This window comes from Ammospiza caudacuta, chromosome Z (genome assembly GCF_027887145.1).
Source record: "Ammospiza caudacuta isolate bAmmCau1 chromosome Z, bAmmCau1.pri, whole genome shotgun sequence".
Taxonomy (NCBI): domain Eukaryota; kingdom Metazoa; phylum Chordata; class Aves; order Passeriformes; family Passerellidae; genus Ammospiza; species Ammospiza caudacuta.
Window position 1 is genome coordinate 18,522,720 of NC_080632.1, and position 26,709 is coordinate 18,549,428.

At 34.1% G+C, this 26,709-nt stretch overlaps 1 protein-coding gene across 2 annotated transcripts in view; it reads left to right on the forward strand.

Moving 5' to 3' along the window:
• Positions 1-26,709, forward strand: part of IFT74 (intraflagellar transport 74) — a 36,257-nt gene that overhangs the window by 2,479 nt on the left and 7,069 nt on the right. For both annotated transcript variants that reach the window (XM_058823634.1, XM_058823635.1), the window contains 12 exons: positions 149-247; positions 451-511; positions 933-992; positions 1,907-1,968; positions 13,041-13,179; positions 14,209-14,271; positions 14,906-15,049; positions 16,131-16,171; positions 17,372-17,451; positions 20,258-20,311; positions 22,628-22,725; positions 23,677-23,803. In XM_058823634.1, coding sequence (XP_058679617.1) covers positions 149-247; positions 451-511; positions 933-992; positions 1,907-1,968; positions 13,041-13,179; positions 14,209-14,271; positions 14,906-15,049; positions 16,131-16,171; positions 17,372-17,451; positions 20,258-20,311; positions 22,628-22,725; positions 23,677-23,803 — 1,028 coding nt within the window. The remainder of the gene's footprint in view (positions 1-148; positions 248-450; positions 512-932; positions 993-1,906; positions 1,969-13,040; positions 13,180-14,208; positions 14,272-14,905; positions 15,050-16,130; positions 16,172-17,371; positions 17,452-20,257; positions 20,312-22,627; positions 22,726-23,676; positions 23,804-26,709) is intronic.

Below are 26,709 nucleotides of genomic sequence, written 5' to 3' on the forward strand. Positions count from 1 at the left end.
CGTCTCCTTAGAAATGCTGAGTTGAAACAAAGTGCAGTGTGAGAGATACTAATTGCAAACATCCTATCGTAAAATGTGTTTACTGTTTTAGCTGTGCTTTAGTTGGATATCCAAATGTTGATGATTCTTTTTTCTTTATTTTTTTCAGAAGTAAAATAAATGAACTTACAACAGAAATTAACAAGCTGCAGGAAGAAGTAGAATTGTACAAGCAAGAGAAATCTGTCTATTTGTCCTATGAAAAACGGTGAGATAAATTGCAGCTAATGCAGCGCTAACTTTCTAAGTCACAAGACTGTTTTCGAGTATTGAGCAGGCTTCAAGGAATCACTAAGTAGTTGTTTTTTTCATTATTTTATTTTTAATTTTAATTAATAATAATTTTTCATTATTTTATTTTATGTGCAAATCTTTACCATCTGAAGTTTGACCTTTTTGTTTCATATTTAGGGCAGAGGCTTTAGCTGGTGAAATCAAAGATTTTCAAGGTCAACTAGCAGACTACAACATGGTATGCTGCTGTCGAATTTTGATACTGAATGCTCCTATTTATTCTCTTGCTGCTTGTGCTTTATTCTGAATAATTTTTTGACCTTTCTATGTGAAAATTTACTAGTTAATACTGCCTTTATTCAGTTATTGGCAAGGAAAGAGATGGAAACAGGTAAACAAAAAGTGTACTATACATTGGGAGAAGCATCTGCATATGGATTTAAGAAACTGGTGTTGTGCAATATTTCAGTGCTTAGAACAGCGACATATAATGATGATTATTTCTAAAAATGACATGTCATCTATTCAGATTGCCAAATCATGTTTTTTCCAATTGCAATAACCAAAATTTGCTATTTTCATGAACCTTTTGTCTGACTTTGGGGGTTTTTTTTAGGAAAAGGAGAGCAGTAACACGTTGGAATTCTTTCTTGTTTCAGGTTGTGGATATACTTAACACCAGTACAGATATGGCAGAAGTGATCCGTGATTACAATATGGTAAGAATAAGGATATTTGCTATGCTTTAACAATGAAAGGATGTGTTACTTTCTTGGTGCTTTGAATGTGTGACATATATAAAAAAGCCATTTTTTTCAAATTAAGTTATTCATAATGTTGGCAACATGTTAGCAGTAAGAAAATTGCCTGAAGTCTTGTGTTAACTGTCCCATGATGGTTTTTTGTGATTTACATCTGAGAAGGCTGTTGTCACCCCAAATTATGAGTGTTAAATTATCTTTTTTATTTTTTGGGAGCACTAGTCTTAGCCAAATTTAAGCAGACTGTACTGCCTTGTAAAGCTGCCTGATCTTCTGGACATTAATTTCTCTTTTATCTTCAGCCTTCTAAATGTCTCCAGTGTAAAAATATTAACTAGGTCTCTGACATAGCCACCGCAATATCGAAGAGTTTTGTTCTTCCTTTGCTTTCCTTGTTTATTTCTAATACAGCCTTTTAAGTGTTAAGGCATGAATGGCACTATGCAGATTTTATTTCTTATGATCAATTTTTCCATAAACAAAAGAAACCAGTTTCAGTAAAGGTTGTTTTGGTAACTTGAAAGATCACCTGAATATTTCTTGGTCAAAATAACTTTTTTTTTTGTTTGCATTTGGTTGAATAATAAAGGTACATGTCTGTGTCATAAAGAGAAGAATACTTTTCATCCCGTCTGTGTGGTTTTAAACAGTATATTAGGAAGTGTTTCAGGAATAAATCCCACAGAAATAGGAGGTGAATCGATTTCTCTGGAAGTATTTAGAAGATGTGTACATGTTGTTGTGGTTTGTTTGTGGACTTGTCAGTGCTGAGTTAAGGGTTAGACTTGATGATCTTAAGAGGCATTTTCCAATCTATATGATTCCATGATTTATTACAAACTTGATTGTATTTTATTTTATTTTTTTTTAAGTTAAAGGTTCAGAATGACCGAGACACTCAGAATATAGATAAAATTTTCACAGAAAGACAAGCGTAAGTAAATTTACATGTATGTTTTTCATTTTTGAATAACTCAACTTCTCATAACTCAGCTTGGGAAAATTGAGGTGTTACATGCTACCATACCAGTGCAATGCGTGTGAACAATTTCAAGATGATAAACGTTAGTGCCAGGTTGTAGTTGGAGTTCCTAGCATTAAACTCTAGTAACTCTTCTGAAGATAGTTACCCTGCCATCCAGGAAGGGCTAGGTGGCACTAGAGACTCCTGTCTTTTTGCAGTCTGCTGTCAAGTTCTGGGAGTTTTGTTGTGGAGCAGCAGAGTGAAGAAAGCAAGCAGGGAAGTAGACCTTTGCTTGGCTAGTAACGTAGGTTTGTGCAGAGGGACAGATGAGGATGGTGAGATGCTTGAAATAAGAATTTGTAAGCCATGAGAATGGCTTGTGTAGTGATAGGCTGAGAGTGAGTTTTTGGGGTAGTTAAATTAGGGACAAGATAGGTGCAGGAGAAGATATGATCCTGCTTGTTGCCAGTGAAAGCAATCTCAGCAATGAGATTTTATGTATCAATAACCACTCCAAAGCAAAAAATTTACCAGTTAATAATGTCACATTGTATTAATACTGTAGGTTTCAACAGCTCACAAGTTTCTCTGTTCCACCCTGAAAGAATTAATTTTTAAGTGTTAAGAAAATATGAAGAGAAAGTACTTGCTTCAGTAGCAATGCAGTAAGGATAATTTTTTATTGCACTGTACATACACATTTTTGGGAATACAGCAGTTGGTCTTTCTTGCTGTGCTAATTTGGGTCAAAAAGTACCCAAATGCTCCCTTCTCTGATTGTGTTAGTTTTACCTAATAGACTTCAGAGCTGTTACAGCTCTGATTGATTTGGAGCCAGCCCCTAGTCTGGCTGTGGTCTGCTTCAGCATTTTAGAGAAATTATTTTTCTCTTCTAGACCTCTTCACAATGCAGCATTAATAATTATGCCAATTTCACCTGCTACTTTGTGCATGTTAAAGAATATATAGTAAGCCCCCCAATATAAGTAGCCAAATATGTTTTTATAAAAAGTGGATTATGAGTATTTTTGCAAGTTCTAAAGTATTTGTTGTGCCAATAGTGCATGCATGTGACCCCATTTTTTTAACTTCCTGATTGATGCAGCAAAATCTTTTCAAGAATTTGGCAAGATGAAAGGAGATAGGCTGCATTCTGTATTGCATGTAATAAAGCATAAAATTGAAGTACAAGTGTACTACATTTTTTAAATGTCAGTTCAACATCCATTGTTTAAGACATTAACGCTCCTCATTTACATAAATATCTATGTATTTATCCTCAATAAATCCATCTTCTTCATCTCTACATGCATGAACTTTCTCAAATATTACAATGGGTTCTTCACTGCTTGTGCCCGATGTTGAAGAAGGACTCATGTCAGCTGAGAACTCCTGTTCAAACATCTCTGAGTCATTTTCTTCCAGACGACGGTGACGGTAGCTGATCAAGTAGTGATACCATGCCGGGCATTTTACAGCAGTGAGAATCAAGAGTGTGGTGCCTAGGACAAACCCTAGGACGCCTGCTAGGAAGGTCCAGCTTTTGCCAACAAGCGGTAACTCTTTAAAAAAACAGGAAAAAAAGAAGAGTAATCTTCATGAGGAATACTAGTAAGAGTTCAAGTATGATTTTTTTCATAGTTAAATTGAAAATTCACCAAGTAAACGTTGGTAGGGGAATGACTGAGTGTCTCCAGAGCTTTGTTGTTGCTGTGTTGTTAGGGAGTCAGTAACAGAGACTAATAATGTATGTGCATAGTATGTTTCCCAGCAATATAAATCTACCTTGCATATTTATAAAAAATAATTGTTTCAAAGTCTATTTCAAAGACAAAGCTCTGGGGGCATATAAAAGATAATAAATACATATAAATATTTTTTTCCAAAAGTTAAATTCCAAGAATAACCTTTGGAAAAAAATAATCAGTAATTGCCTTCAAATTCTATTTCCCAGGCTTTACTTTTTATATGATGATAATGTCTGAACCCTAAAATATCATGCCTTTTATTTGGCATATCCTTTCAGCTGTGCTTCTTTAACAATAAAAATTTCAGTAAACTGTAGTTGCAAGTAGTTTTTATCTAGAAGCTGCTTTTGTGTACTTGCCACTACCCTATAAGTAAATTATAAGGTGATACAGCTAAAGAAATGTGTCACAGTGGTAAGCTTATAACTTGTGTATATATCTGTAGATAATTTTCTTGCTTTAACCAGAAGAAGGAAGTAAAGCATTTCAGGATGGAAGGGTTAACTGACATGTCAGATTAACATTGAAAGGTGAGGAGACTATCACTGAAATTTCCAGAGAATGTGTAGCAGGCACATTCACATCCTTTATACTGAGCACAGTTAGGATGGGAGTAAAATCTGTAAGTTCATGCTATCATGTTTTAGAAAGACAACTACATCTAGAAAGCAGTTATTTTGGAAAAAGCAATTTTTTTTGAAAGTTGTTTCCCTAGTTCTGTTAGGCAGAGATCTAGACAATTATCTGAATTTTAGGGCTTTGAAATTTCATCATCATTTTTTAGTATAATTTGAGAGTTGTGGGGTTTATCTGTTTTGAACACCTACTCAATAGACCTTAATATTCACTGCAATGTCAGTGACTGTTTACCAGGACATAGAGATATGCCTGCTTTGTAGCCCTGGCTTTTATGGAAAAGTCAGAGTGTACTAGGGATGCAAAACACTATAAAGTCATTGAACAGCAAGTCAAACAGCTCATAAGCAGTAAAGTGAAATATCTGTGTATTACCTGCACGTGTTCCATTGTTTCCAGTGATGTTGTTTGGAGTCAGAGCTGTTAAGGCACTACTTCTAAGATTAACAGGAGGAGTGGAAGTTACAGGGTTTTCTAAAGGAGTATTTTCAATTATGCAGTCAGCTGGTTGGATAGCTGCCATCTTGATGGAGATTTTTTCCATGTTTGGGAATGTACATGTGGTGTTGCTTTCATTTTCTGTGAATGTGAGCAGTGAAAAGGCTATGAGATGCTGGTAATTTTTTGGCACTTGAAAAAAATCTCATGGATAGCTATTGTATTACTGTATAATATGGGTAAATTGATGATTGATTTTATCCACATCAGAAAAAAATGCACAGTAAAGTTATTTGATGTAAAAAAATATTAAATGCTGCTCTTACCAAAACTTACCCAATGTCACATTGGAGGCAGTTAGCCATATCTGTAAGTCAAGGAGGTCACAGGAGCAGATCCATGGGTTTCCAGCTAAAGCAATTTTAGTCAGTTTAAAGGATGATTTTATATGAAAATATTTCAGAAAATTATACTGTAGATTTAAAACTCTCAGACTTTCTAGAGAAGTAAATGTATCAGAATCCAGTTGAGCAATCATGTTATAGGATAGATTCAACACTGAGAGTTGATGTAATCCTGAAAATGCTGCTTTATGAACTGTGCTAATACAGTTGTTGCTAATATCCAGAGTAATGAGATTTTTCAGATTGTAGAAGCTGTTATTGTTCAGTACAGTAATGTTGTTTTCATTCAGATAAAGTTCAGTGAGGTTAATAAAACACCCAAGAATCTCTTTGTCATGATCTTCTAAAGTGATTTTGATCTTTTTGAGGCTTAATTTAGTAACATTTTGAAAAAGGTTGAGGGAGATATTAAAGAGGTTCTTTGCCGACTCCTCACAAGCAACCTGTTGAAAAAAGAGAATGACAACAATTAAATACCATAGAAAAGTCTGCTAAAGATGGTGTCTCAGTGAGGTTTCTTAAAGGCAAGAGAAACTGATCTTCTATTTTTTAATGCTGTCACTTTAAAAGAAAAGTTATATTGCTCTTCATTAAGTTTTATCTACATCTTTCTTAATTAACTCATGGTCTGGTGAGAGAGTGGAATGAATCCTCCTAGTGTCTAGAGACCTGATGTTCCAGACGATTTAGTGCTTAGATATATGAGTCTTCATGTGATGATCATCCAAAATGTAACCAGTTTGTCATACCATTTTGGAATTAATATTAATATTTGGAATGTATTATTTGTTGGGTATAAAAAGAATTCCTTTCCTACATAATCTGGAAAGAAGGTGTCATAGAGGAGATCTACTCAAGACTGTAAATGAATTAAAATATAGTTTCTAAACTGTTTTTTTCTTTTTAATTTACGTTTACTCTTAATTTAAAATAACATGTTTAGAGCAGACCTTCAACTAAACTTTTGTTATATATATGTATGCTATGGCACTTAACTTCATTTTGGTTTTCTGTGTTAAAGGTTAGCATAGCTAGAGTCTTTTTTGATTTGAGTCTTTACTCTCAATACCTTGAAATATTTTTGTTTTCTGAAAAGAGTATATTTATTTAAATATGTAAAGAGGCATTCCTGTTGTTTGGAAGAATTTGAGATACAAAATAATCTCAAATATGCTTCAGTGTTATTTACCCACTTACAATGACTATCATCAGCTAATTGTCCATTACACAGAAAACCACTTCTTACTTGCCTTTTTGTATTTCTTTCTTCAGGACTTTTATGTTTATGAAACAGTTTTTAAAATGCCTTCTACTTCAAGTGTATCTTTCAAAAGTAAGGGTAGTTCAGATCAATGTAAAACTTACGGTTTGGGATGTAATGTTGCAGTCAGCAGTGACTGGATTCAAAAACAATGTTCCAGCCCAGATCACAAGCCAATAGAGTTTCATGTTTGATGCCTAGTAAAAAACAACACTTTTACATATCAAGACCAGAATTATACCTGTGTCTTCTCTAGTGATTGTTTAAGAAATTAATAGATACAGTTATTTCAATGATAGTTTAATAAATTTTGTTCTACATAAATCATAAATACTTTGTAATGCAAAATTAATTGAAAAAACAGGGATTATCAGAATTAATAAATTCAGCTTTCACTTAATTGAGCCAAACCTAAAATCCAGTCTGCAGACTGTATCAGCAACTAGAAAAGGGATTGATTAGACAGGTTAATAGAGAAGAGTATCATAAATGTATAAAACAAATTGGCAGGCTGTACTCATTATTATCCCTGTTAAAGCAGTTATGCGTACTGGAAGGCTATGATTGGAGTAAACTGCAGAAAGTATTGAAACTTGCTTGCTTTCCCCATACAATTTCTCTTGTTGCTCTGACAGAGGCAGAGTGCTCTACTAGAGAATTGTTGGTTTCTCCAGTCAGATTTCTTTTACATTCTTATGTAAGTTACTAAGCATTTTTGTGAATATTTACTTAGAAGATAAATCTTTTCATCTCTTTCTTGTCCATAATGTAACCTATAACATGACATAAACTGGCACTTTTCTGTCATGAAGGTATAGTTGTTGCTCTGATCTTTGGAACTAATTAAACATGGTTCAATCTCTGTTGACAGAATTCTTGTATAGATTCAAGCCTTATTTTTTGAAAGTTAGGAAAGCTCCTACAAATGGTATTTACTGTGACATTAACATCTCTCAAAGAAAGGATCTCTCAGTCATTGCCTTTGAATCAGACACTATTTGTAGTGGCTACTAATTTTGAGCAGAAATGTTACACCATATCTGTGAGATGTTAAGTTAGTCCCTCTTTATGCCATTCATTATACTTGAGTGAAAATGTTATGTAAAAGGTAATGAACCTTTAATTTTTCCAGTTTTTCTTAATTAATCTTTTCTTATCTGAAAAGATAGGGTGTCAAGTTAATATTAGTATCTCCTTGCCAGATTTCTATCTTGCAAAGTAATAGAAACGCAAAAGGTAAAGTGTAAGATACTTGTTTAAAGTGAGCTGTACAGAATATTCACTGAATTTAATAGAAAAGAGTGGAGGAAATTACATGAGGAAGTTTAATTACAAACAATGCTAAACATAGGCAGCCTGTCAGATTTACAAAACCTCCACCAGTCCTTAAAATGAGTGCTGGAAGGCCTTTGCTGATCATAATGAAATAAATGAGGTCATAGAACAAACTGATTAAGTCTATTTGATAACTTTTATATATTTGCATGCCAGAGGATTGACCTTATTCACCTAAATTGAATCAGCCTGGAAATTTCATAACTTCTTGGAAAGAAGAGGAAGATAAATGCCACTTAAAATGCTCTGATCCATTGTGTATTTCTACTTCTGTCAGAAACTTATACTGAATACAGAGGGAGTTCATAAACCTTTTACCATTTAGCCATTATCCCTGGCAGGGATAAGGGGTGCTAGCAGCAGCCCCTGTGGAATTATGTTCTGTATTAAGTTTTGCACTTGTCAGTGGTGGTACTGGTGGCCTGCATGTTTTTTTACTCAGTTTGTGTCTTGTTAATGGAAGACATGATGCTCTTTGAGAACTCCCAAAATGGCCATTTTAACATCTGGATCTTGCAGCATATTTGTACTTTAAAGATACTGCTTCCTATAAGTTCAGAAACAGAGCAGATCTTAACCTGGCAATTTATAAATACAGATTAATACTATTATTGAAGTCTTCAGATTAGAAGACAAGAGCTGTCTTAAATAGAATGGGAAAATATATTAGGTATTGTTTTTAATGTTAATCTGTACATTAATAACAAGTTGAAAAATCTAAGTTGCACATATTACAAAACATAACTCCTAGCTCTTACTTAAGTTTCTGCTGAAAAGGTAGGGATTTCTTACAAATGTGACTACCTGCATTTTTTGTGCGTGAACCTGTGTAATCAGTAAAAGAACAGGAAAGAATCTGTAATTTTAGTTGCAGTTTAGCATTTTACTGGAACCAGTTTTTATGAGCTGCTGCTTAAGCTAAGTGCTTTGAAAAGAGACTTAGCCTGGCAAAACACTGGCAATACATTGGTAGCACTTTGGTATTTCCTTGTAATTAGAAGAGCCTTCTTAAAAATTTCTTTCTGAGAACTTTGAAAACGATATGATTTAAAGATAATGTAATTAATTTTCTGGGAAGGTGATTGTGTTTATAGAATTGATCTGGTTTTCAGAGTCTGTTCCCCAGCTTTTTAATGGAGTAGAATTTACTTAACAACTCAGCATGTCCAAGGTTCATAGTAATTCCTGAAATTTTAATGTACTTTGAGTAGGGTTGGCTTCCTGTCTAGCAACCAAGTTACAGTAATAAATCTTTGCCTGCATTTTGAATTAGACTTGCCAAGTATCTTACCTTTTGGTTGCTTCTGAGAGGTATCGTATGTACACATGTGTAGATTTTTCAGTGTGGTGGCAAGAAATAATATGGTGAAACAGCACTTTGTTTTTCTTCAACCTTTGTACCTGATGAATAACCAGGCAGTGTAAAAAAATAATAAACCTAGAAAATCCTTAGCAAAAGATTGACTAAGTTGAGCAACTTCTTATAATCATCTTGGATTTAATTGGATCAGCAGCCAATAGGAAAGTCTAACTGTAGTATGCTGAAGTGTCAAGTTCCAGATCGTAGAGGAAGCAGTGAGTTTAAATGCCACAGGTGATTTACAAGCAAGTTGAGTTACAATCAGTTAAAGAAATTATGGAGACAGAAAAAGACTTGCATTTTTAATTTGATCATTCATCAAATGAAGAAAACGTCAGGATGTGTGCATACCAAAGTGAAGCTTCCTAGTAGCTAGTTAACTCCATTTTAATACTTGTGTTTTGGAAATATCATTGTCAGAGGAGCTGCAGGGTCATAGATAAAGGTCATTATTTACAGAGAATTATGTGCCCTGTAAGGATGTCTGTAATTAGGGCTGTATTTCAGGAAGTTATAAAAACAAATCATACTTTCTCTGGAGTGAATTTCTATGTACAGGTTGAAAAAAAGGGATTATATTAATATACAAGTGCTGTGTCCTATGCATTTTTACTTGCATTAGTACTCATTCTGTCCAGTACATATCACCAAACTACAGAGCAGTTCATCTCCTTTCTATCTCCATTCCTCTCCAATATGTGGCATTATAAATTGTTTTACTTCACTATGTCTTTGTTGTTATTGGTGCTTTTGTTTTGCACAATATCTCAAAACATTCTACAATTTTTCCAAGCCTCATCCCTGATTCAACTTCATGCATAGTGTTCAAATTATTTCTGGTAATGAATTGTATTTCTGTGACAGCCATTGCTGATTTTTTTTATTGCCTCTTGAAAAATCATTAAGTTGCAGCCTCCCCTCACAAGGTTTCTGCCAGAGAAGAAGCGTCACTGTAAGTCAGACATTTCTAGTCTCAAGGACATGCTGGATCATCTTGAAGTATTTAGCCAGGAGTATATATCATGTAAGAAAAGGAGAATTGCCTCATGTAAAGAGGCTACATTGTAATGTGTCCACACACTTTAAATAGAGGGGGCTGGAAAAAAAAGTTTCTTTCCTTGTCCTGTCTTGCACACTTTAAATCTCTGGCAAAGATGAGAGAAATCCTATAGAGCTTGGAGACCTCACTGCCCTCAAGTGTGGTGTTGCTATACATGTAGAAAACTGTATTCCCACTCTTTTGAAGGTTCCAGCGATCTCCAGGAAAGGCACTGTGTTTGTATTCAAATACAAGATCCCTCTAAGCCATATTACAATGTCTCCAGGAGAATTACATCTGGAGTGGAGATTTCTTCTGAAAATCAGCACCCTTAGCATTTTGTTGAATTTTTTACTGCACTTTCTCAATTTTCTTTCTTCCATGTCCGCAGTTGGGCTTGATTTGAGAGAAACTATCGCTGCTAAGACCTTGCAACAACTTTCCTAGGTCCACACTGAGGCATGAGGCGCACTCAGTAAAAAAGTAACATGAAAGCTCCCTGACATCTCCTAGCTCCATGCCTTCCAAAAGGTCTTGGATCAAACTACTGATGTAGCTTAAAAAAATCTCTTTTCCATTAACACATGTAACATAATTAACCATTTATAAACTGTTGTTCGTGCAGTGAGGGACTCATATTTGGAGCAGGTCTGTATAAATTAGTGTTAGTTTCGAGAGGGTATTAAATTTAATGTCACGTTACAACTATCCAGTATTTCTTATACAGTCCCAGTGCACTCAAAATTTGCCAAACTAAGTGGGAGATCATGATTTTTATTTGTTTCATCATCATCAGGTCCAAAGCATTTTTGCTGCATGGCCTGCTAACCTGACAGAATTGCTACATAATATCCTCAATGTCTTGGAGATTGTGGATCTTTCATCTAAGCTGGTTGGAAGTGGTTACATTTTTGAAACTCTTGAGAATTCCTTGTAAGTGATGAATACTGTGGGATAAGGCTGAGAGAACTGTCATTGTTTAATCTCCAGAAGAAAAGGCTTAGTGGATATTTTATCAAAGTAAATACCTGATGAGCAGGGGTTGAGAAGATGGAGCTGATCTCAGTGATCCCTAAGGGCAGGAGAATGACTGAAAATTAAGAACAAGAAAGTCCCTTTAAATATCAGGGAAAACTCTTCTGTTTGTAAGAGTAAACAAGCATCAAAGCTTTGCCCTAAGCAATGGATATACATTGTGGTATATCCATCCTTCAAGATACTGAAAACCTAAAAAAGACACTGACACCTGCTCTAGGTGACAGTGCTTCGCGTAGTGTGCAGGTTGGACCAGACAACCTTCAGAAGTCCATTCCAATGTCAGTTCTGCCCTGCTTCTGTTGCAGACATTTCTCCACAGAAATCCTTTCTTTCCGATTTCTGTGTCTTCGGGAGGCCAGAGGCCTCTGAAGACAAGGTAAACAATTATTATCAGCTGCTGGGGGAATGCAACAGGGGCACCTATTTTGATTGGTGATTGGTTCATGTTTTATGTTTATAATTAAGGGCCAATCACCAGTGCAAGCCAGGGGATTGAGTCCTTGGCCACAGCTTTGTTGTGGATTCTTTTCTATCTATTCTTAGCTTAGCCTAGCTGCTCTGCAAAACCTCTCTCTATATTCTTTCTAGTATAACTATAATGTATTATATCATATATTAATAAATCAAGCCTTCTGATTCAAGAAACAAGATTCACTGTCTCTCTCTCACCAGCCGCGCCCACTCAGGTGTGGTAATATGCTTCTACAATATTTTCATTATTTCCTTACCCTGAAATTATCATTGTGCAGTTCCACTATTTTGCCTCATCTCTTAAACTTGAGGTCATTTTTGTCTGCACTCTTTGATTCAATAGTATCATTTACACAATTTATAACTTGTCATCTTGCAACTCAGGAAAAGTTAATGAAAAACAGATGAAGAAAAGTCCTGCAGGAAGGTATTTTGCCGATTTTGTAATTTTTAACAGGAGAAATCGCTCTGGAAACAAGCAAACCATTTTAGCAATCTTTCATGAACAATGAAGGGAATTAAAGTACACTCTTCAGGGTCTCAGTTTTAATTTCCTTTAAGTATGTTTTCAAGTTGACTCTCTAGCTTTCAGGAATTTCACAGAAATTACTAGACTTATCATAAAACAGTGAGAACAGTTCTTTATGTGTTCTTTAAATCTGCTAAGACAGTTGCTTGTAGCTCACTATAGCTGGAATGGTAAAGTTTTTGAATTTGCAAGCTATCCATTTTCTAACAAGAATAAAGTCCTGATTCAAGAATGTAAAAAATATCAAATGTCCTAATTAATGCATAGTTAAAAAACTACACTACTCAGACCTCTGAAACCACTCTCCATTCTAAAGTAATTAACAATTCTTTGCAAAAAGTAATCTGTTCATCATCATCATCTGATGCTGTCAAATCCTGATATCTGTATTATGTTTTCTTTATGTGCTTTCACAAATTTCATATCTACTTACTTTCTTCAAACTGCTTGTTGTTACTCCAGAAATTTCCTGATTGAGAGGTAGTACCATACTTTTGCAAGTGTTGAGACCAATGCAGATAGACAGTATGGGAGTGTTGGAAAATACCATGTGGGTATTATAAAGGCAGAGAATTCTTCATCTTCTCTACATTTTGTGAACGTTTGTATTGCTAATTCAGTTCCAAGAAGATTGGATACAAGTTGGTAACACCCTTTTATAGCATCTAGACTTTTTCTGTTACACTGAGCATGTCAGTGAAGCTAAGGAGTACTGGAGTTTGAAATAAGTGTTTACAATATGTATTTACCAGTAAAAGTTACAAAAACATTATATTTTTACAGCACAGAAAAGTTAATTCAAGCTGTAGAAGAAGATATCGAGCGTGAAAAGATTGTGGCAGATGACATAATGAAAGACATGTCACAGGAAAATCAGGCTAAATATCTGGAGATAAAAGCTGCTAATGAGAAACTCTCCCAGGTTGGCTTGTTCCATTATGCTTACCTAAAATATTTCTTAAACAGGCTTTTTGGGGTTTAGATAAAATTTAAATACTGATGAAATTGACAACAGACTAATACAATAAAAAAGCTTGCTGGTATCTTAATCAATTGTAGAAGTACCTGGAAATTAGGCAATTGGCTGAGACCAAGTGCTTTGCCTTCTTGTATTTCATGCTTTAGGAAGAAATAATGTTCACAATTTTCTGTTTGAATTTAGGGTTTGACATGCAGTTTTTAAAAGCCATTGGGATACTTAGATGTTTCATCATGTGTAAAAAGCAGGAGAAAAGGAAAAATAACCCCAGCAATTTTTGTAGTTCACTTCAGTAGAAAGTTTTCTTCTTGTGTAAAAAAGTGAATCTGACTAGCTTTTTCTAATATTACTATTATTATTGTTATTGTTATTATTGTTATTGCATGTCTGAATGTATAAAAAAAAATAACTGGGCTGTATAAAATGTTTGTTACTTCACTAATCTGTATGTTAACAACAGGAGTAACACTTCTAGGCTCCCTGGGACGATCTAGTTCAAGCATGGTGTCTTAAAAGTTCCTCTGTATGGTCTGTACAGAGATGAGTTCCATGTTTCCTATCTGTCTTAGAATAAGCTGAATCAGTAGTCAGGGCTTACCTGTCTCTTTCTGGACTATGAAGAAACTGTCGTGATTCAGATTTTAAAATTTGACTCTAAACTCCTGAAATACAGATAGTAAATTCTACCAGTGGTACTGACTTAAAAAAAAAAAAGTAGAAAAAGTGCAAACAATTTTTTGGTAGTAGCCCAACTGCAAATAACAATGATAAGAGTAATGGAAAAGTTGGATGCTGAAAGCAAGTGTTTACTACATCTGAGTTATGTGAAGGAGCTGGACAGAGTCTTGTGTTACAAATTTTTAAGAGCAGCAATGGGACAGTTTACAGTATTTGATACATACTAAAGTTTAGATCAAAAAATTAGTTAAGTAGTAATTTTTATCTGAATTTTGCATTTTGCTTCCTCTTTAGGAATTGGTTGTTCAACAGCAGGAATTGGATGCACTAAATGTGAAGGAAGAGAGTCTAAGAGCTGTATGTATGATAACAAGTGGTCTCTATACTAACCTTCGCTGAATGCTAGTGTAAAGAATAATACAATCAAAAAAATATGTGTAATTTCTTTTCCCTAAATTTTCAGATACTGTAGGATCATGCTTTAGTATGGAAAGGCAAATCTGCCTTTCTGGTTTCCACTAATAATTTCTAATCAGTTTTGGGTAAAAATATCTTATTGAGGGATTTTTTTTTCATACTAGGTCTTTCATGAATAAAAGGATCTATGACCTGAAGCATATAGTCAGAAAGTATAATTTTCAAATACTGCTAGATATTTTTCAGTCCTTTTGAATGTTGTACATAGTTTGAAATCCCCTGCAACTGTGAAGTAATAAATCTCCTCAGAAAATTGGCCCAAGGAGGAACTTGTAAATCAAGAAGTAACTGATTGGGATATTCTATTCCAGAAAATGAAATATTGACAATATGGATTATGAATTTTACTTTTTATAAAGTACTTTATAAAGTGCTTTTTACTGTCTCTGTGCTTTTTGTAAGAAACAAGCTTCACTTGCAATGTATAGGTAAGTGTTGCTGTACTAAAACATGATTGCCACAATGGTCTCTTCCCATCTGAAAACAGCTAGTAGGTGTTTGCTTTTCCCAACAGGAAATAGCACACTCTGCGGTGAAACAGGAAGCTGTGCAGTTGTATGAAAAGCTCCATGAGCTCAAGGAACATCGAGATCGAATGATTGCTGAGGATAAGAACATGGAGTCTCCACAGGAGGAAAGAGAGAGATTACTAAAGCAGGCAAGAATAGGAAATGTTGTTACGTCAAAGATTCTCCAAGCCAGCATTTTTAGGGGTGATAATACTTGAAAATACTTAGGTTTGAACTTTGCCTTTATCTGTCCTCTAGGCAGTGCAAATAATCTGACATTAAAAATAGTTGGGATATTTCAGGTCCAGCCAAAACTATTGTAGTGGGTTCAGAGGAAGGCTGTGAAGATAATCTCAGGTCTGGAGCACGTCTTCTATGAAGACGAGATAAAAGAGTTGAAGCTGTTCATTCTGGAGAAGAGAAAGTTCTGAAGAGACCTGATAGCAAAGTCCAGTACCTAAAGAAGGCTTATAAAAAAGTGGACGAGTGACTTTTACGCAGGCAGAAAATTATAGGATGGGGGAAACTCTTTTAAACTAAAAGACAGAAGATTTAGACTAGATGTTATGACAAAATTCTTTATTGTAAGGATGGTGAGGTGCTGGAATATGTGGATGCCCCACCCCTTAAAGCATTCAAGGCCAGGTTGGATGGGGACCCTGAGCAACCTGATCGAGTGGATGGCATCCCTGCCCATGGCAGGACTGGGGAGTAGAAGGAAGTGTGAGTTGGAAACAGGCGATCTTTAAAGTCTTTTCTAACCTAAACCATTCTATTATTTTAAGAGAACAAATTTGGTATGGTGAGGTTTTCAGGTGGTTCACTTGCTCCTATTCATGAGACATGTTGGTTGGGAAAACTGATCCAGTTGAACAGCTCTTGTAACCTAACTCCAGAGAGTATCCTTGCGAGATACTGAACAGGTATACTAGTCCAGGAGTAATTGGATCAGTTTACAATGGCCTATATTGTAACTGACCATTGATACTTTATAGATTATTGGTCTGAATGACCAATGGTAAGTGTATTTCATTTTTTAAAGTATGATTTTTAACCATTTGGAAGACATAATGCCTAAATCTTCACTTTTTGTTGGACTGTGTCACAAATTTGTGATTTCAAATGCTAATTTTCTATTCTCTGTATTTTGAATTCAGATTTTTATATAATTTTCCTCTTTTCATTTGTAGATTTAATTTTGTATATTAAAGTTGTTGAACTTTTTTGTAGGTTAAAGATGATAGTCAAAAAATTGCAAGCATGGAAAGACAGTGAGTAACTCCATTATACTGTTGCTATAAATTACATGTACACCCTAAAGACACATGGTTGTGTTCCTTCACAAAGTCTATTTCTATAGACTTTTAGAACATCACCACATCTTCAAACCTGTACTAGTCTAACCTTCCACAGAGAATAGAATATGTTCTTCTGTTTCAGGTAAACAAGTTTTGTAGTGATAAGACATTTAGATCTGCATAATAAGATACTTCCATCCCTTAGGAACACGCCTTGAGAATATAGATTTCTAGTAGCACTAATTTAAACTTGCTTAAGGCTGAAGAAGACATTGATTTGTAAGAGATGCTCCTCTGAGACAGCTATGAAATTTAACCGTTATTACACTGCAGTCACATTTTTAAGTTTGTTTATGTGTTCTTAAAGCCTAAGAGTTACAGAAGTACCATTCTAAAGAGTAGTAGGGCATTGCTTCTTGATTCTTAGGTACTGGGTCTTTCCAAAGACTGGCCAGAAAGTCAAGTAAATTTTATAATAAATGTGTTGAGGGGGAGATAAAAAAGTACAATATTTTCTGGTTTTGAGCCTTTTGATTTCTCTTTCTTGAAAGAAAAACTGAGATAATTAATAAAATCTCTTAGAAACAATATTAAATTCTTTTAAGCAATATTTCCAACTAAAATTATTTGTTAATTTTTAATGGATTTTAATTGGATAATGAGTTGTTTAACAGATTTTTTTTAATAAATAACAATAACAAAGAATTATATTTGAGATTTTAAGTAGAAATATGTTAAAGGTAGTTTCATTTCACACTTTGATTGATTGCATAGCCGAGTGATTTATTTTGAAATTTCTTAGTGGATTTTACTAAATACAGTTATTGCTGTTTAACAGTTATATTGTACTTCTTTGGAGGTACAACAGTTATGTTGTACTTTAAGAATAGCAACCAGCAGAGGGACTAGTTGAGTAAGTTAAGAATTACTGATGACTCAACAAAAATTGTTTTTTTAATAAAGAGGAGCTACAGAACTTCTATTTAATAAACAGAGGACTAAGTGACAGATGATTTACATATACCTTTTATAATAACAAGAATCCCATTATTCTTTCGGGTTTGATTAAATCTATAGTTTCTATTTTTATTCTTGACTTTTCAGTTTTGTCTAAAATAAAGTAAGTCTTTTACAACACAGTTTTAACCTTGACTTTCATTATCTATTTGTTAGGTTGGCAGAAGTAAAAGAAAAAATAGATTATTTTAAAAAGGTCATTCAACGACTTGATACAGATCTGGAGAACCATCGAGGTAATATGATTAGAGTTGTAGCAGACTATGCAGAGCTGCATCTGATTGTTCTATAACAAACTGTTATACCTAGGAGTTGCTTAAAATTTTGAGGCTTATGCGGTAAGTGAAAACTCATCAACATGAGAAGTTCTGTGCCTACAGATACAGCCTTTTCTTTTCAGACATAACAATTGGGGAGTACCCACCTTTAGTGGTACATTCAACAAGTTCATGTTGGAAATTACCATATAAAATAATAGGACAGCTGGCTGGTTTTCTGTTTTATTTTATTTTTAATATTTTTTGGGAAATAGAAGTTTAACTTACTGGAAGCACTGCAGAACAAACTCATATTTATAAATGCTTTAATTAATTTTACCTTTTACATTGTCTGTTAGACTGTCAGCAAATGTGGAATTGAGGATATTTAATAGCAATGTCTAAAGTAGACTGAATTCAGTATTATTTTTATCTGTCTTTGAAACTTCTTGGGTTAATCTTGGCAAGAAGAGTTTGTAAGCTGCCTGGTAATGGCCTTAGCTTACACTGACCTCCAGCAAACACATGCTGCTGATGCTTAGGCTAGGTTAGTTTGGAATTTTTCCTAGCACTGGAAGTTGTGGTTCTGTGGTTACTTTCTCTTCTGGAGGAAGTAACTTCAGTTTGAGCATGGGCCCTAAAAACGCTGTAAAAGCTTATAGATAAAAGGAAGATCCATGCAAAGGAAAAACTTCTTTTGATTGTAAGAAATCTTGTTCAGATAGGAATTAGATAAATATATGCCTGCATTCTGAAAGTCTTTACAAAATTTTTAACTTCTGTAGGATTGAGGAATTACGTTCTTCTTACTTTATGCCTTTCCTTGTGCAATCAACATAAAATATAGCTGTAAGTTTATTCCAGTTGAATAAATATCTAAAAATCTGCCTCTAAGCAAATGTTTCAGACATCTGTTTATCATCTTTTGCCTGGCAAAATATTTCATATTTCTACAGATACTTCATATTTTTGGAAATAATTTATTAAGACTGCTTTATTAGCTTTGTGTTTCCAGATAATATCATTGCAAACTTTATTGTTCTTCAGTTTTTCCTTTTTGTTTGGCTTGCAACTATTTTTTTATTTTAACTTTGGAGAAATACAGAAGGTAAGAAGTGAGTTGCTTTTCACATTTTATAGTTTAGTGCACACACAGAGTCATTCGTTGCTTGACTGTCTCTTGTTTTAGAAAAATAAATTTGTTGAAGAAGACTTTGAAGCATATGTAGGAAAAAGCACATGTTCTTTGTCAGCATATCAGAACCAGTCAGAATATTCAGAATCTAGTTACTTAGAGGTATAATACAGAGGGAATTATACCTCTTTGTGTAACACAGAGGGACTAAAGATACTCATAAAGAGTAGCTTTAAGACACAGAAATGTAAACTGCCAGTGGTGCCTTCCCTAGTGAATGGAGAGAAGATCACAGAGGGCCATTCATACTTCTGCTCTAAATCAGTGTCTTGGTGTGTCCTTGAAATTCCTGTGCTCTCTCCCTCCCCAGTGACTTTACTTCTGGATCAGTATTTAAACATTATTACATAGCATTCCCAAAATTCAGCTCCAAAGCTTTTTATGTAAATATCAGGTGAAATAGCCAGTAAAAAATATCCAGACATTTTAACAAAGGATTATTTAATATTTTAGGATAAGTATTTCAGTGTTAGAAATATTTCTGAGCTGGACAAAGACTAAACATACGATGCTGGAATAACTATTTTTAGGTTTTACCAGAAAAAATCTATATAAGTAAATAATTCACCCACATATTATTTGGCCTGTATACTAGCAGTAAACTTTTAATGAGTAGTCAAAGTCAGCATTAACTCATAATGCAACAGACTTAACCCTTCATACATTGAAGAGGAGGTTAAGACAGTTGTGTATTAGTGGTGTATTTGAAAGAAAACTTACTGAAAAGACATCTCAAAATTGTGGACTTCAAACATTTTTTCTATAAACACTTGACAGATTATGTAACTCTGTTTCATGGGTCTCCATTACTGGAATTCTTAAGAGTAGAGCAGGCTAAGTCATTAACTCAATTAAAAATGTAGACGTTTGAAACTTAAAATTATTTCTAGAAAATGAATTGTCTCATCTTCTTGTGACAGATATATCAGGTGTCCCACTTTAGTAATACTTACAAATTATGAGTTAATTATAACGAGTAGTTGAATTTAAAAATAGGTTGTCTGTGAATGTTATTCCTTACTTCTAATACCAGTATATTGAAGGTGTATGGAAATGTTTCCAACTTAATTGTAGAAAGCTTTCTGTGCATTTTGTTTTCCTAGACCATTGCTTGTACAGTTCTCCTGTTTATTTCCTTGAGATTATCACTTGCAAGCTGCATATCCTTATGAAAGGTGAAAGTGCAGTTGAAGTGGCTCATGCATTAAACAGGGCTGCAGAAACTGTTAACTAATCTTGGTGCCCAAATACAAAGAAGCATTTGTTCTCCATTATTGAAATTCACTTAACTTCAGAAACCCCTTTGAATTTCCTTTGCCCAAGTATTTATCTCCCTCCTGTCTGTCAGAAGTTGTAACCTTGAAATGTTGTCAAAATTGCGTTGAGACTGATTCATTATGGTATCTTCTTTTTTTAATATAAAGATATATATAATATAGTTAGTTGAACTGACTACATTAAATGAAATAGGGTGAATCCTGTAGTTCCTAGGCATGTAGAAATTTTATTTTTGTGACAGACATTTTACCTTCATGAAGGAATCCAGGCCTGAGACAATATGAAGTTAAATCAATGGTACATGTCTTGTAGGGGAAGAAAATTGGAAATACAAGGAGTTGAAGAAGAGGGAAGAGAGCATGGACAGTAAGTTGTCTTATATTATTTACCTAATATTGTGTATGTGCTGATCTTTGCATGAAGTTCTGCAGTCTTGTTCTGCAGACAAGATAGTTGATACCTTACATGACAGTCACAAATATTCAGAGCATCTTTCAAGACTTTTTATCAACCATTAAATGTCTTAGAAACACAACTTTATTTTATGAAAGCAAAGTTGTAATTAATGGATTGAGTGATTAAAGCAGAACTTCAGCATGGAAGACTGTAGATAAAATGTAATTCTATAAAATTAGAACTTCTCATATCTATTTACTCAAGATGAATGTTTCTAAAGCTTTGTTACATGTCATAAAGTTTTAATGATGTAGAGACTTCAGTAGCAACTAACAGAGGATGGAAACAACTGACTTTAAGTATACCTTATTCCTTTCATACTGTAGGAGACAGCTTACCAAAAAAGTTGGTCTGTTACTCAGCAAAAGGGATAACGGTCAGTAAACATGCCATGGAGGTTCAAGGGATATAATACCTGTTTTTAAGTGTTCTCCAAAAATGTTCTGTATAACTTATGGCTATCATGATACTGAGAAAAAGGTCTCAGCTGATAATAAAAGAAGATTAATAAAAAAACACAGCAAGTTTCTGTGTTTTCAAATTGCCAGGTTTCCTCAGAAGCAGAGACAAAAGCTCACTTGATCTGGATTTTCCATATTAATGCAGATGGAGTCTGCAGGGCTTGACTTTTTGGGTTTTGGTTCTGCTTCTACCCTTCATTAAAGGTTATTGCTAAAGTTCTAAACCAGTTAGTGATTTGGGGGACCTGAAACCTGAGAGATTTGGGAATACCAGGAGTCTTAAGGATGGGGAAAGAGGAAATATGGTGCCTATGTAGAAGAAGAGGGGACAGGGAAATACAGGCCAGTCAGATTAGTATCAATTCCCAGAAATAATTTGGGAAAACTATGCAAGCTAACAATATGTAAATGTTACAGGAATGGGAATATGAATAACACTAGTATTGATTTGTCAAGTACAAACAACTTTTTTTCCTTTTTTTGTGTCAGAAAAATACTGCAGAAAAAGGAAGGTGTAGCAGATTATGTGTACTTTAACTTCAATATAACCTCTGCTGTCTTGTGGTCTTTTTAGATTCAAGCTAGGCAAATATTGTCCATTATTAATCTATATTGTGCATTAAGTTAAAAAAATTATTAGTTTTGAAAGATTCAGTGCCAAAATTAAAGGATGTACTGCGTGGTGTTTTGCAGTGTGTTGGATTGTCAGTGTGTTCAGGTTAGTCAGTATTTTCTTAATCAGTTGGATATTGGGAGAGAGTATCTGACAGAAGAGTTACAAAAAATGGTCCATCAGAAAAGCTGAAATCATGTTGGAGCACGTAGTTAGAATTTAGTATACATCTGTTATGTTAGAAATCAATTACAAAAAGTTTGGAAACGACTTAGTGTTAAGTTTCTACACTTGGATGGAGTAATCAACAGCGAAAATGCAGAGCAGGGAGCGATTCATTAGGTACACCTCTGTGGTATGGCTCAGAGAGTGAAAGACAAAGTGAACATGGCTGAGCAGTATCAAACTGACAAGGAAAATACCACAACAGTAGGTGTACATTGGAGTGTAATTTTTTTTGACATCTGAAGTATTTTTTTCCCTGTGCATCAAATTCTTCAGATGGGAGTTCTGCTCATAAAGAAGGGGGCTGTCAGTCCTTAAGAAAGCTGATGGGAGTATGCAGAAAGCATGACCTGCAAGGAGATATAAAAAGAATTTGTCTTTTATTTTAGAAAATTTATGACAGTTGTCAAATGTGTAAAAAGGCTGTTTCAAATAATAATGGAATAATTTATTTCTACATATACATGGAGGATAGAAAAGGAGTAACATACCACTAGGTGCAGAAAGATTTCAGTTTGGATATTAGTAAAAACTTCCTACCAATCAAACTTACCAAGCATTGAAATAGATTATCCAGGAGAACTGTAAAGTATGTATTAGGAGCTCTGTTTGTGAAGAATATAGACAAACATCTGAATTACAGACATAGATCTGGCTTTGTCTTGGAGCAAGTGAATTAATTTGATGAGCTCTTGCACTTTCTTGCATTCAAGAGTTTTTATGAATCTGTGAAATACACAGCATTCAAATGAAACAAGGTCAGTAAGCTGACAAGTTTCAAGGTCTCTACCACCTGGCTTTTAAATAAACAATTACAGTAACCTATCACAAACTGTACTGCTTCCAATATAATACTAAGTTTTGACTGGAAACAACATTGCAGCCATAAAAGTAAGAGCCTTCTTTTTTATGTTTGTTAATCCCTAGATTTTCTAGCGACTTTTGAAGATGTGAAGAATCAGGAATTGGAAAGAAAGGCCCAAATAGAAGCCAACATTGTTGCACTCCTGGAGCACTCAAGCAGGGTAAGCATGTAGCATTTTCATCCTCCTTTGGCAAGCTAGGACTTCAGACGCACAAAACAGGAGAATAGCTGGATAAAGAAGGATGGTGGATTTTATATATTTATATTTATCTACATAATTATCTCTTAAAATTAACATTAAACATGTTAAACTACAGCTGATTAAACATTAAACAGCTGTAGTTAAAAAAAGGATTTGTTTAATTTCTCTCTTTTTCTAGGGGAAGGGTTTTGCACAGTGTGTGATATTGTAACCAGAACACAGGAATATTTTCATCATTTCTATAACTCTGCATCTCTCTATAACTAACATTAATAATGATAAACATTTCCAAATACTGAAAATAAAACTACTGCAATATTTTGTTTATCCACAGTTTGCAAAACTCAGTTCATGGGTATTCTGTCACTAGTTTTACTGAACTAAAAATATTTCAGTTGTCCCTCTACTAAAAGTATGTCTGAACTACCCTGATACATAATATTTAATGTAAATATTACAAATTAATAATGTAGCAGTTCAGAAACTGTTCCCATTTCCAGTCTGCCATTTTTCTCACTTTCAAGACTTGTATTCTTTTTAATGTTTTTGGCTCCCATGGATTTTTTATGTTATAGAAAACTTTCAACTGAGTAATATTTTGATTCTCTGATTATTTTGTCTCGTACCTCTTTCAATATAGTATACCATTAGGTATACTTTAGATGTTCTCACTTACTTTACAACAGACCTATGTGACAGCACAGTTTATATTTGCTGCATATTTATTTCGTCTGTACTGGCCTGTCAATACATCTTTTATCAGAAGTTGGCAGAATGCAAGTCATTCACATTTAAATCACCCAAATAACAGACAGTGTCATAGGACAGGAGAGTTTCTTACTTATCCAGTTACCTGTTGTTGTTTCAAAAATACAGCATGTTCATATAATTGTTGTTGGTAACACACAGAATCTGAATCATATGAAACAAATTTCATCTGTTACCAATCAAGAGCTGAAGATTATGCAGGAAGACCTCACTTTCAAATCAAATGAAATGCAGAAATCACAGAGCACTGCTAAGAATCTGATTACAGGTGAGATCAGTGAATTTTCTAATTAATTCCTTAAAATAATAAAGACTACCTGCATTGTTTCACTGATATTATGTAGAAGATTTCTGAATATTAGATATCAAGTCATCTCCAAATATTAAAATACAGTGATAAGTTCACAAATTGAAATGCTTCTGGGTAACAAGTTATTTATTTTCATCAATTTATTTATATTTGTTTTATTTATTTATTTATATATTATCTATTAGATATTGTATGCTATGTATTTATAATAGGTATGTATACTTATTTATATTTACCTTACTATTATCACTAAATTATCATCTTCCTTGCACAGATATATGTTTAACATGTGTATTTCAATACAGGGGTTGAATTGAGCTAGAATTTTATTTTACTAATACTTGCCTCAAAACAAGATCTTCCATGATCTTGATAGAGTGTTTAATAAACGGAAACAGAGTCTTGCATATTTATCTAACCATGAATTATTTGTAAATGTCGTTCTTAGTATCACTTACTTATGGTTTATGCTTTTCCAAATGGATATGTATCACAGGCAATTAACTGACAACAGTGAATAGCTCTCAAATCCCAAGGCTTCAGTTCTGCAGAGTGAATATTCATTTTGACTTTATTTTCTAAACACTCAAATACTTATTAGCATCTTGAGGATGTTCTCTGTAATTTCATTCCTGTAAGAAGTGTCTCTTTAGTTCGTTATTTGCACTGTTTAATTCTGTGTCTTTGTCAATATCATTATTGGTTCAGCAAACCTTTCCTTGTCTGTTTGGCTGAAAGGAAGGGGCAGGAATTAAGAATGATAAATCATTTTCTTAGAAGGCTGTATCATGTTGTACTTCACAGTAATTTTCAAAATAGGAGCCAGTATTGTGACTTCAAAGTAGTTACGAACAAATAAGTTATTTGGCACAAAATTTTAGAGAAATTGATTTTCTGCTGTGTGATTTAATGCTAGTGTTTGCTCATCTGCAAATACTCATTTTGCAGTTGTAGTGTAGTTTGAATTTTTGGGCCTTATATTTATAAAAGTTCAAATATTACTTTTTGTTCTTCCATATAAGCATCATTTATGACTCTTTTCCAATATAAGGATGTTTTGGAAGCACGTAGTACTATAGAGGCATTATTGAATGAAAATTTTTTTTCTCTGTAAGTGAAGAGGAGGAAGTTACAGTACATAATTTTCAGCAGACGATTTAAGTTATTCCTAAGTAAATGTCTGACAGCTGGGATTCACAGATAGTTTAACAAGATTCCTTCAGAAATACAGTGAATGCTCAATTTGCACAGTTGAAGTTCCTTCTAATCTTTGAATGCACAGCCATCTTCAGAATTCTTTTGTTATGATTAAAATCTGGATTTCCACACTTTCTTGTTGTAACAAAGATATAAAAAGTCTACCACCAGAATCCTTAAAAAAATAAAAAAGAAAAGGAAGTTGTGAAGGGTAAACAAAAGTGCTGATGGCATAGTTTCCCAAAAATATTTCCCTGGGTCACTGTAATTTGTTCTGAGAATTTGCCACTGTGTACACACTGCATGCTAGATGCTGCAACTTCATGGCCTATCAGAAGGAACTGGTCTGCATCCTCTTCCTGTCTCTTCCCCTAGAGGAATTTTGAGGTTTTTTCAGTTTTGAGATTTTTTCATTGAGTCTGCTGCTGGATAAGGAAAAAATTTTCCCCTTCCAGTTTTGACCTTTTTCTCTAGAAAGTGTGAATGGGTAGGAATATCCATTGCAGTCTCATCATACTTGTATTCGACAGAACAGTCCAAGAAATTTTTTTGCCTTTTTGGCATTTGGGTTGGCACTAGTCTTTACATGTGAAATAAATTCCAACTGGTCAACTATGTATAATTTTAAAATAAGAAAATACAGATATTAGAACAGCTGTACAAAAAGTGAAAATGCTGTGATCAGACCTAGGTAAATACTCATGAACATCTCTAGTTGTTTTCTGCTATTTCTCTCCAATCTGAGTCTATTTTTTAATTTTATTTTTTACTGTTTCTGATCTAAAACTCTCATTTATTGATTTGTCTTTAAACCACAGTGCTCTAGGAACAAGAAAGGAAAGAGGTGATCTGTTCAGTTATGGTTTACAATCTGTCACTGACCAATGCCAGAAACTTCATTGTGAAAGACTGAGCAGTTATAAAATATTGTGGACACACTGAATGTGTTTTCTTAAGTCCTTTGCAGTGAAAGCAGACTGTGAATTACATACATGTGAAGCAATCAAAAATATTATAATTTAAAATACTTCTTTTAATTTGCATGGGAATTGTTCATATTTATATAAATGCTCCTTGCACATAGAGGACACTTTCAATCTTACTTTATGAATAAGCCTTCCTCAGGATAATTGCAAATGGTACAGAAATCTTGGTGTGTCCTTTTTTTTTATTTTGAGGTTCCTGAAGAAATCATGAAAGTGCTCTGTAATATGCCAGAAATGTTGATAAAAGTGAGTGTTTCACTATAAAATATAAGTATATGGCATAAATACAAAGCAGTGAGATGAGTAGCAAAATCTTGCTCTGAATGTTTTGATCAGGTGAGATTTTCCCATGTAAGTCCACTGACAGAACTATACCCATAGTTTTTGGAAAGGTGAACCCTCCTTCTATCCCATGGACACACCTATTTTCTTCTGACTTAAAGATTTATACTGCCTTGATTAAGTTGGGAGGAAATTTTCTCTCCTTTTTTCAGCAGATCAGCACAAATCTCAAGATGCAAACATATGCCAAGAAAAGGTTTTTTGTGCAGTCTCTTCCCTCTCAATAGCCCATGTTGCCTGATACTTTGGAATGTAGGAAGAAAACTGCATTATCTCTGTTGTTCTTCTGAGTTAGACACAGATCTGAAACATAAGATGATATAGCTATGTGTTCAGAGT